The sequence below is a fragment of the Nuphar pumila genome, chromosome 6 (assembly GCF_984573655.1).
Source record: "Nuphar pumila chromosome 6, dmNupPumi1.hap1.1, whole genome shotgun sequence".
Lineage (NCBI taxonomy): Eukaryota > Viridiplantae > Streptophyta > Magnoliopsida > Nymphaeales > Nymphaeaceae > Nuphar > Nuphar pumila.
Genome location: NC_143254.1, coordinates 55,065,356 through 55,077,341, shown reverse-complemented (window position 1 = coordinate 55,077,341; position 11,986 = coordinate 55,065,356). Strand labels below are relative to the sequence as shown.

Below are 11,986 nucleotides of genomic sequence, written 5' to 3'. Positions count from 1 at the left end.
GACCTTTGATTGTCACCGCTTGAAGTTTGACCCATCAAATCGATCAAGTTTTTCAAGGTCACGGCTAAGCAGATTGATAAAGTTGGATGTCGAACCAGAGGCCATACTGAAGTTCTAAAATTGTTATTCCAACCTTGTGAAAAATGGATTTCAGAAAAGTGATTTCAAGCTTAGAGGCACGTTCTTAAGATCACTATCTTTAGAACTTCAATCGCCCCACTCCGGGAATTCCGAAGATGCGAAAAAGGGTTTTGTTACGACTGAGTTCCTAGGATACAACTAGGCTTGAACCTCAAGAGAGTCACTGCTTCACAAGAACAGAAGACCTCTCCCACACATGAACTCTGCAAGCCAAACCGAGAAGAAAGAAAGGAGAAAACTGGAGAGTCAGAAATTTCGATAATCTAAAAGACGGAAAAGGAAGAGATTTATAGACTTCTGAAAAAGGCCAAAACGTTTAGAGATAAATGAGATTAATGGCCATAATCCAGACGGTTTGAAAATAGGACGAAAAGGTCCTTGAACGATCACCCACCTTTGACTGTCAATCAAAGGCCTTCAAAACCGTCCAACAATCACAATGCAACATAAACTCAATATAAATGCTATTAAAACCTTTCAAACGGCCAAATATTTCAAAACCGAAAATCCAAAACGGACATTTGCACCTCATATGCACCGCTGCAAAGTGCGCCATCAAAACGCCACATTGCGCCTCAAGCGCCTTTGCGCGCGAACAAAGCGTCTGTTGTTGCACGATGCGCAATAATGTCTGCAATCCACCTAAAGACTCAAAGCTTACCAAAGTAAATAATAGATAACAAACTCTCTATTTAAACCTCTTGAAAAACTTTTCTCTCTTAGATATGGGACTAAACTTTTTCAAAACACTTTTGGTAGTAAACAAAATCATTAATATTTTAAAACTTTCCTAACATTTACATATATAAATATATATGTAAATTGATTAAAACATATTCTTTGAGGAGATTTACATTCAACATTTACCCAACTTATCTCATAAACACAAGACATAAATAATGAAAATTATCTTCTAATATGATCTGTTGGATCTTCGGTGATGGCACCATATAATCAAATGTCTTTATCTCATGAGATTTCATCACATTTGAATTTGTATTTGAGTTTATCTTCTTGGCACCACTCTTGCTGTTAACCTTTCTAGAATCTGGATCATGGACCTGGATTTTCTCACTATCATGCCCCTCAAACTGGATGAGGGAGAAATGGAGCGTCCAAGTTTGATTCCAACATGGCAAGGCTTTTTTCAAGATATCGGCGACTTGATTTGTTGAAGCCACATACTTGGTGACGAGAGTCCAAAGGAAAACTTTTTCACGAACAAAATGATAGTCGAATTTTACGTGTTTCATTATGGAGTGGAAGACAAGTTTAATAGAAGTTTGAAGAGCAGATATATTGTCACAAAATAAAGCTAGAGGTTGTCTCATATAGATGCCAATATAGTGAAATATAAATGTCAACCAGGTGAGTTCAACAGTGATGGATGTCATGGTACAGTACTAAGCCTCAGAGCTTGATCGAGCAACCATAGATTGCTTTTTAGCACTCTATGAAATGCAATTGGACCTTAATAAGGTACAAAACCCTAATGTTGACCTCTTGGTAAGTGGGCATCCTGCCCAGTCTGCACCAGCAAAACATATAATTCCAAAGGAGATTGAGAAAGAGACCTGATGCCATAATCAACAATACCATGTACATACTGAAGTACCCAGTTGACCATCTAAAAATGTAAATTCATAGGATTATGCATGAACTGACTTACATAATTTACACTAAGAACAAGTCCTGGTCTGAAGGCCACCGACTAAACTACTACTGTAAAGGGTTGAATTCTAAAATAGTAAGTCTTCTTCTTTGGATGACTTGAGATTAAACAACATAAGAGTGGATACCTGTTTGGATTTGATCACCTGAGCCTTATCCATCAATTCAGAGGAGTATCTTTGTTGGTTTAGAAATAGCCCATAGAGATCTCTTACCCTACTCCTGGTTGCCACCACCTTTCAAGTTCTCTTGTCCTTTATCACACAGTCACTAGATGAAAATTTAAAAATATAATGTCTGAGATTAGTTGGCTTACAAAAACAAGGTTTTTCTTAATCTTAAAGATCGCCAAGACATTATGAAGTTTGAGAACCTGATCATTAACATCAAGCTTAGTGGTTTCAAAATGTCGGATTTCACACTATTTCCCGTCATAATTTTTTCTGAACCGAAACATTTAGATAAAGTTAGAAAATTATTTGAGTTGGTAGTGATGTGAGATATAGCACCGGTGTCAAGGAACCAAGCATTGTTCTGACTATTCGACAACTTCATAATAGCTAGGGTTTTGTAAAACCCACCCAACAGTGTCGGGAGGAGAAGGTAAGTAAAAAAAAAAACAAATCCCCAAACGAATGGGGAAGACGGTTCCCCAACCGTCTCCTCCACTCATCGGGAAAGGGGTGAGGATAAACCTCGCCACCCCGACAATCGCCGAGTGGAAGGGTGAGGCTTATCCTCACCGGCCCTGAGGCCTCTATAAAGAGCCCTCAATGTAAACTTCTCTGCCCACCAAAAGAGAGAATCGAAGGAGAGTTTGAGAGTAACAAAGAGAGCGGGAGGAGAGTCACCAGACCACGCTGCCGAGAGGAGCCACCACCGGCAGGTATGCCCTCCCCATGTTCGTCCTTTCTTATTTCTATTTTTTTAGAAGGCTGGTAGCCATGGCTGACGGCATGTTGTAGAGAGAAAATTAGCAGTCATGGTTGTCAACGTTGGAGAGAGAGAGAGAGAGAGAGGTTGCCGACAAACTTTGTAGTGGGGGGTCGAGGTTGGGTTCCACATTTACCCCAACCCAAGAGTTGGTAGAACTGACTCGGTCTTAGGGGGGGGGGGGTGATAAACCAGGTCGAGTCGGGTCTGCCATGATTTGGGTTGGTCAGAGTGTGTTTCAGACTGAAAAAAAAAAGTCTCAACGGACTGAACTGGTCTAGACTGAACTGAACTGACTCGGTCTAACCGAACTGGTCTGGGTGTGAACCCAGATCGGCTCAGGTCTGGCTAAGACTGACTCAGTTCAGGTTAGTCCAAACCGAGTGTAGTCAACAAGTCTCAAACTCAACTCGGTCGACCAAACTAGTTCTAACCAAATTGGACTGAGTTAGGTCTGACAGGGTCTTGGTTCTGTGTTTAGGTCTGGATTAAACTGGACTCAGACTAGGTCTGGGTCTAGGTTGATCAAGTTGACTTGAACAAATCAAAGTTGAACCAGATTCAGAAAGAAGTGGGTCTAGATCTTGTATGGAGCTGGATGAATCAGTCTTGGATCCAGATCAGAATTGGATCTGAATCCAGTTCGTGACTATTTATATCAGTTATGGGTTCAATATATAGTTGGATCTAGATTCAGCCCATAACTGGATTGATCAGTTCTGGATTCATATCAGAACTGAATCCGAAACCAATTTAATAGTTCTGGATTTAGATGAGAATTGGATCTAGTTTATAATTTAGTATGGATATAGTTTATAACTGAACTGGATCTAGTCTAGTCTGTTCTTCATTGAGATAGAATTGAACTAGTCCAGTATGTACCTGACTAAGACAAAACTGAATCCAGTTGAAACAGTTGAGTCCAGTCTAGTTACACCAATCTGGATATGGATCTACACCTATTAATAAACATATCCATTGTAAATTTTTTGATAATTCAATTAAGTTTGAACCCAAACAAGTTGGGTTTGGACTAAGTTAAGTAAACCTAGTATTTTAAACTCAGTTTGAGTCTATTTTGACCTAGGATAAGTCATGTTAGATCACAAAATTTAAATAAGCAAATTACCTTTGTGTGTACTCGTTATTCAATTAAAAAAAATGAGCATAACTTTACACCCCAAATTCGAAATTGAGTGAGGTTTGGTGCATTGTATTGGTATCACAAAAATGAATCTTCCCGTCCTATGATCTTGATCAAACCAAGGGCACAAAAATTGAGGCCTAACATCTTAGCAATAACGCTTCAATGATAGCATATAGTAGAATAATAGGTTATGAGTTATGACCTTATGAGAAAAACCACATGTATGATCAATCCTAGTTTTTATGTTAAAATACTGAAAGGAATCTGCATGCTTCACATTCTTAGTTATTTTAATCTGCCATAGCGTGTAATTGTGTATAACGTGTATGGCTAAATATTAAATGTTAGCCCCCAAGGAGTTTGGGAGTAGCGGGATGGGGCCTTGGCTGCTAGGCGGGTGCCCTAGGTTCAAATCCCATGGGCGTCACTTCCTGCACAAGCCAAGCTTGGCGACTTTCTTGGGGTGAGGCATAAGCCCATAGAGCTTTAGGCTGTCAGGTCAACGACTGAAAGTATGGCAAACCGAGCCAGCGTGACTAGGTGTCTGATCCTAGAGCCAGCGTGACTATATTGTTAAATGTCGGGTAAAAAAAACAGGTTAAATGCACATAATGTTATTGAGGATAATTTCTACAGGGATACCAATCTTTTACTGATATTCTAAGCGACAAATCCACATTGGATAAAATAACCTTCTAAGAAAAAAAAAAATTTTTGAGAGGCTTTTAAGATGTTTTCTTCTGTAGAAATAGACAAAGAAAAACATGAAGGTAATTCCACTTTTAACTATTTTGACCATTATGTCACAATATAAAAGGGAAATTTGATAAATTTATAATAATTCCACTATGGAGCCAGCAGGGTGATTGCGACGGTGCTGAGATGAAGGCACTGGATCAAACCCCACTGGTGCACGGGTAGGTCACATAAGAGAAGGTGGTCGTGGGGCCCCATCAGGGTTTTCTAGCTTTGGCCAGGGTTCCTTCTCATAAAACAAAGAGATAAATTTATGAATAAACTATAGTAACGTGAGTTAACGAGATAGTTGAGTTATAGCTGTCCATGTACAATCCATACTAGACCTAACCAACTGTGATTCCCTCCTCATTTACTTTATTTCGCATCTCATTTTCATTCGGTAGTTGAAGGGTTTAGTTTTCTATTTTTTTTTTCTAAGTTCGTGGATATAGAAGCAAATATTCATGGAATTTAATCAACGGAAGCTTGTTTGTAATAGGTTTCTTTATGATCATCTTGGTTCTTTTTAACCGACTTGTTTATTTTTAATATTTCTTAATTTTATCCAACGTGATCATTTTTTAAATTTAAGTACTTCTCGATAATTTTTTTTGCATGGGCCCAGCCCTCCTGAGCCTCTTACAAAAATAATTTACTTTCATTTTGCTTAAAACAGTAAGTTAGGATTATCGTTTGTTGAGGGCATACTTGTACTCCTCTTGCACTGTAAGCAGGGAAACAATTCAGTATGGAATCGAGTCGATTCAAGGGTAATCGGCCCAATACTGCCTGAATTGAAGTTGAATAATTTTTCTTTTTATTTCCTGTACTGAATAATCAGTTATTTGTTATAATTTCTTTTGTTGAGACATTGGATGCATATTTTAGAATTTAATTGAGATTTATAAGTTATCATTTACTTCGTTTCTGCATTTTATTTTATTTTTGGATAATTTTGAGTATTTATTAATTATTGTTATAATTTTTAAAATTTTAAATAGACTGATTCAAGACGATTCCATTCAATCCAATTCGGCTAGATTATTTGAATCCTTGAAAAAATTGTTTCGGTTAAGAAACTATCCTTTATTTGTTGACATGCACCCCTCTGGCTCTGGCCACAAACAAGTCTTGGCATCCATCCCCATCTCAATCCCTTATACCAATTGACAAACTGGGAGCTAATATACATGTCAATACTTTCATGTTCATGGGTAACATGGAAATCCAATATAATTATCCTGCAGTTTACAATCAAATACATAATTGGGTAGGCAAGAATTTAAGAATTGTAACGTCTTTATAAATCAATAAAAGATGAAAGAACTACTTCCACAATTGACATTTTTATGAATCAAAATGGACATCACAAATTCCTGTGAGTGAACCTTTTGATTACAACTGATATAACCATAGAGATCCCAGAGCAAACAAATGGAAAGATCTTTCATTAAGAAATTGCTCACGAGTGCAACACAAAACAGATGAAGACCAGGCAGGACACGGAGCAGGTCCTGTCGGTTGATATATTGAATTCCATAATCAGAGCCAAGATAATACCCGGTCTCATCGAGAAGCCAACTTCTTGAAAATATGTTTCACAATATCCAGCCAAATTTTCTAGTTCAGCACAAGTCAGCTTCCAATATTGCAGGATTGAAATCAAGAGAATACCTCTGTTAAAGCTATATTTGTGAAATGAAAGGTCTTCTGAAAGATAAGAATAGAAGAGAACATCTGCTGTTGCCAGTGGTTCACCAAACTAGATCTATTTGCAGGTCTTAAATCATGTGCCAATTTCATAAAATACCTACAATATTTCATGCCGGAAACGGACTAATCATCTTCTCTCTACAAGCCTTCCAGATGCCCCAGAACCATGTAGTTCTGCTCGTGGCTCATGCTTCCTTTTACTGTGAGAGGTACGCCTTCTTCTGGAAGCTCTATGCTTCTCTGAGTGATCTCTCATAGTGACCTTCCGTTCAGTAGAGGTGGATACAAGTTCAAGAGGTACATCAGGCCAGGGAGTTCGCTTTGCTGGGACAGTGATCTCCAGCGGAGGGTCAATTATCCACCTGGTAGAAATAGCAACAAAGTAAGAATTTTAACAATCCCCAGAGAGTAGGGAAAGGCAGATTCTAGTACATCTAACATTGTCTGAGAGTCAAATCTAACAATTCAGTGCTTTGTGAGCGTAGAAAACCAATTCTTAGATGGATCTGATTCAATTGTCCCACAATTCAGAAGCTAAATTCTCTCACTTCATTCTTTTGCCGTTAGCTTTAAGTCACAGTAGTTGCAATAAACATAATGGCATCTTTTGTATGTTCCTGGTTTACATATTGCTTCTTTCCAAACATATATTATTACCTGGTGACTTAACCCAATCACTTGAAGTAAACGCAACTGACACGGAATAGGAGTAAACAGTTAGGTCACTGGTTCAATCATGCCAATTCCAATGTCATGCTCAAGCTGACATGAAAAGTAAATTACCTCCAAACCTTAGATAATGCCGCTGTTTCTAGAGCATGCCTAATAGTTACGGATAAAATGTCAATCTTTCATAAGAAACAATCTATGCATGGAATTTTTTTCAATATAATAGCTAATGCATGAAGGGGAAAAGATAAAAACATCTGCAGCATTATTTCCATTAAATGCAGAGTGGAGAATTGCAAATCCATGCCCTGAAAAACTTGAGTCACCAACAAAGACATTGCAATCACCTGGAGATGCTGGAAGCATCATCATATAACAATTAACACATGAGGATGGATTAAATGTGAAGTTATTCTATTCTAGAGGACAGTATTTAAAGAAAATTTATTCCAATTTAGTGCATTCATGCTTGGAACAACAGGAACAACAGATTTTTCTTTTTCTTTTTTATGAGAAACAGGAACAGATTGAATAGACCAGAATCAACATTGACCATCATCACACAAAGAATCAACATTGACCATCATCACACCATTTCCTCCTGTACATGTAAATATTTTGAAAAACAGAATAAACTCATTGAATAGGTACAATTTTACTCGAACACTATAATAATTAGCAATTTCAACATAGTTTGTATGAAATTTCACATGATGATAGCTATTCTCTGATCATCCACTCATTTCAGGCAACAAATACCTGTCACAGATATCGGTGATATTTTCAAAATATCGCAATATTATCGGTGTGTTTTCAGAGAACGAAAATATAGGTAAAATATCACAATATTTAGAAAATATCCCCAAATTCATTATATCGTGATATTATCATGAGAATATCACATAATTCTAGTGATAATATCATGATATTATCAGTTATTTTTACTGTTTTTATTAATTTTCTACATCTTAAATGTATTTTCTTCTTTCTTTTGCATTTTTTACCTATTTATTTTATTATATATGTATTTTATTATCTAAACATGATATTTTCTTACTTAGTTTTGTTATTTTTATATTTTTAAATTCTTTTAAGCCCCAAGATTTTTCCGAGATTTATCACCAAACCTATAATATTGTGAGAAATAGCCTCGACAAGATATAGCCGATGCCGATATTTGTGACTATGACAAATACCCTCTGTGGTCCAAAAATTTAGTTGTTAAGGTGCTCAAATAACACTGTTTTTCATGAAAAATAATGTCCTATGATTAATACAATAAGGGCGTGTTTGCAACGGTCCAAAAAGAATCAGTGGACTGTGGAGGAGAAAAAGTCACTGCCACAGTGTATATCAAAGATCAACTTTTTCTCCCCCACTGTTGGCCATTGTTGAGAGAAAAAAAACATTAAAAGCAGGAGAGAAAAAGTCGGCAGAGGGAAGCAGCAACTTTTTCTCCCTGGCTGTTTTTTTTTTCAGCAGTTGCAAATGAGCTAAATCAACAAAAGGGATAAGTATATCTAACTAGTTAATCAATTTGAAGCCTAGAAAACATACAAAAATGAAGAATAAACTAGAGGAAAACAGTCATTTCAAGGGCATGTATGAAAATGTTTTGCTTGTTTGTATAGCATGAGAAAAACAGAATGAGAGAGAGAGCATGAAAATGGTGGTGGGTGGGAGGAAGATGAAGATGGAGGAAGTTCTTGTGCCAGCCCATGGAATGAGGTGTTGTGGATGAATGGTTGCCCCTAATGCAAAAAGAATTTTTTATAGGAAAAAATTCTTCCACCCCTTCAAACGAAAGAATTTTTTCTATAAAAAATTGGACTTTTTAGATAAACCTTCCTTTCAAAATTTTTCTCTCGTTTGGAACGGTTGGAAAAGTTATAATTTTTTCTTTCCTATTTTCACCCTTCCTACTATTTTCTCACTTCCAAACGCGCCCTAGTTTGACACAGCAAAAAAAGAAGAAGAAAATGGAAAGAACAAGTATCAGCAGGAAATTCAAATTTATGGTATTTTAAGGCTTTATTCGAAGATGCACAATTGTAAAAAAAAAAATAAGTAAAAAGCTGGAAAGAACACATCTTCCTTATTGTTCTTCCAATCAATTCGTGTTTTCACCAACTTTCAGCCTTCACCCTTGTCTTCTGTTTATTCTGTTGTCTCCAACTATTCTATGTCATGGAATGTGGCACTCATACAAGTCTAATAATTAGCAATACATGAATTCCAGCCATTGCTCTGAGTTGAACACAGACTGAGAGAGGGAAAGTGATACACGGTATTAAATAAGCCACCCAGAATAATTGTAATAAACTCAATCAGTGCTAATTTTGTAAGAACTTTAACCAATTGTGAAAAGTTAAATCAGCAAATGGGTGAAGTTGGTGTAATAGTAATATATCCTGGGCATCATACAATTCGGTGTGAAATACACATGCATAAATCGTGCAATACATGCACGCACCCTGTGTGTGTGTAGACATCACAAAATTCAGGGTTGTCACTCAAAAGTACAAGTTTTTGTGTTTAAGTGAAAATTTGTTAGGCATATGAAAAGTTAAATCACTAAATGGGCGAAATCAATGTAATAAATAATAGTATATCCTGGGTATCATACAAGTCATTGTGTGAATTGTGAAATACACACATGCACGCTACACACAATACATGCACGCACCCTGTGTGTGTGTGTGTGCTCCTGTGCTAGAAACAACTTTATGTTAATAAGATAAAAGATTTTACAAGTTAAAAAATCACAGGAACTGATGCAAATTCATCTAAAGAAGGTTAAGATACCTGTCACAAAGGAAAAGCTTCTCCATGGCAAAGTGACCGAACGAAACAAATAGAAAACCTAAATAACAATGGCAAAGAAGAACAACGGCAGACAAGCTTAAAGAAGCGTACCCTCGAGGGAATTTGCTGTCTGCACGAGCCTCTACACGAAGCCACCAAAGCATGATTTTGCGTCCGCATTTGCCAAGCGGTTCAACAAATGAAGCATCCTTCAAAAGTGACAATGGGCTCTCCAAGCCATCCCCATTTTCATTGATCTCGTCCAAATCCTTCACCCACTCTGGTTTTCGATCATCCTCATCATCACCAGTCCTCCAAACCAACCTGGAATTCAGAACGAAACCAGCCCATTCAAGCTTCCTAGGCAAAACAATTGCCCCATCGTCGATCAAAGCAGCACTCTCCTCTATGTAAGGCAGAGTATTGAAGGTGTGCCAACCAACCAACTGCCCCGAAGAGTTACAAGCCGGTCCCTGAACAGGTAGGGGTGAATCATTCTCCTCTTCCTTATTCCCACCCCCAACAATCTTTTCTTCGCGGCCCTCGACGGCATTCCCTCCTTCCAATCGTCCAGAGTGAGCGAGTATTCCAACAGAAAGAGCACCCATCCGCTTCACAGATTGAACCTCATCAAACAATTCTAAACTATGCATGTTGCTATCATCACAGAACATCACAATCCCATCCAATCTCTGTTCCCTCACAACTCTGTTCGTTATCAAAACAACAAGAAGACCCCCAAAAAAACAGAAATTTGAGAACAGAGCCACACAAATAGTTGAAAATTAGGAAGATAACTAAAGAACCAAACCATCATCAAACTAGAAACTCATCAAAATCCATTCAGAAACAAAGAAATTATGCACAACAGGATTCAAAACATAGTAGTGAGGGAGCAGAAGGCTACCTCAGACCACGTAGACGCATCCGCGCCTCCATCCGGTGCCGATCGTCCCAATTGATGGGCATCTGTTCGTCGAAACCCACATGGATGACATTGAGTCCACTGCCGGAGATCAACGAGGCGGTCTCGTTCGAAGCCCCGCCGGCCTCGACGACGATCCAGACGAGGTCCCCCGGAACGAGCATCAGCGTGTGCATCAATCCGGTGAGATGGACGGTCTGGAAGGTCCGCACGTAGGTGGGCGTGATCACGATCACCCTCCTCCAATTCTTCACGCCGTAAACCGTCTTCTGCTCCGCCTGGACCCGATCGATCAGCATGTGCGCCCTCATCACCTCCTCCGGATTCGGGTGGGAGAACGGCCGGATTCGGATACCGTGCCGGCCGACCACCACCTTACTCCTCGCTGGAGGCGGCGGCAGCGGCGGCGGGGACGTCACCGACGGAAACGTGAGTAATCGCCATGCATGGAGGTTGACCAAAGGCTGAGCGGAGAGATCGGTGCCGGGACTGGTGGTGGCGGAGGCGGAGAAGAGGAGGTAGAAGATGAGCCTGGAGAAGCGGAACCCAAGGATGAGGCTGATGACGCAGCAGAGCCCGTGGAGGAGGAGCCAGAAGAGCCCCCCTGACGACTTGATTACGCCGTCTCCGGCGCCCTCCGTCAGCACACTGCGAAAGCTGTTCGTCCGCCGCCCCACGAAGCACGGCTGCGATGACGCCTTCATCTCTCTCTCTAGATCTTTCTCTTAACCAGATTCACCACTCTCTGTAACCAGATACACCACGATGGTCTTCTTCTTCTTCTCTCTCTCTAACCAGAATCACCAAGGTGGTCTTCTTCTTCTTTTGCCCTCTCAGTGGTACAGAGAATTCAGAGATCGTTGAGAGAGAGAGAGGTATTCTATGGAAGGAGGGAAGGTGGATTTTTTCACCTTTTTTTTTCTCTTGATTCTTGTTTGGAAGGTTTTTAATTTTATTCGATTGTTTGGGTGGGAAGGTGAACGAAGGGAGAGAGAGTGCAGGTAATCGTTTTCCTGCTTCCACGGGTGCTTGTCCGAACCAAAGCGTGGCTTCTAAGATTCCGAAGCGTGTTTGGGAATTTTGACAGGGAGACCGAATTCCACCGGTTTTGTTGGCCCATGGTTTTCGATGTTTTGACGAGTTGCGACCTCCACTTCGTTTTTGTAATGGTTTGTGTTTGAGTAATTGGGAGTTTCTAGGAATTGGCCTATTTGGAGACAGCAGTGGCCACAGCGGTTCGGATC

The 11,986-nt window shown here is 39.4% G+C and overlaps 1 protein-coding gene across 1 annotated transcript; it reads right to left on the bottom strand.

The window, feature by feature from the left end:
- Positions 1-5,916: 5,916 nt before the first annotated feature.
- Positions 5,917-11,578, bottom strand: LOC149834877 (putative beta-1,4-xylosyltransferase IRX14H). The gene is made up of 3 exons (XM_090011600.1): positions 10,725-11,578; positions 9,929-10,525; positions 5,917-6,705 (listed from the first exon to the last, which is right to left on the bottom strand). The coding sequence occupies exons 1-3, from the start codon at positions 11,444-11,446 to the stop codon at positions 6,471-6,473; spliced, it is 1,554 nt and encodes a 517-aa protein (XP_089867726.1). The 5' UTR covers positions 11,447-11,578; the 3' UTR covers positions 5,917-6,470.
- Positions 11,579-11,986: the final 408 nt, after the last annotated feature.

Bases quoted from the DNA above. Each gene is read 5' to 3' on its own strand.
- LOC149834877 (XM_090011600.1), bottom strand. From the start codon at position 11,446: ATGAAGGCGTCATCGCAGCCGTGCTTCGTGGGGCGGCGGACGAACAGC. The intron at 10,526-10,724 runs GTAGCCTTCTGC...GATAACGAACAG, and splicing joins ATGCGTCTACGTGGTCTGAG to AGTTGTGAGGGAACAGAGAT. The intron at 6,706-9,928 runs GTACGCTTCTTT...TATTTCTACCAG, and splicing joins GACAGCAAATTCCCTCGAGG to GTGGATAATTGACCCTCCGC.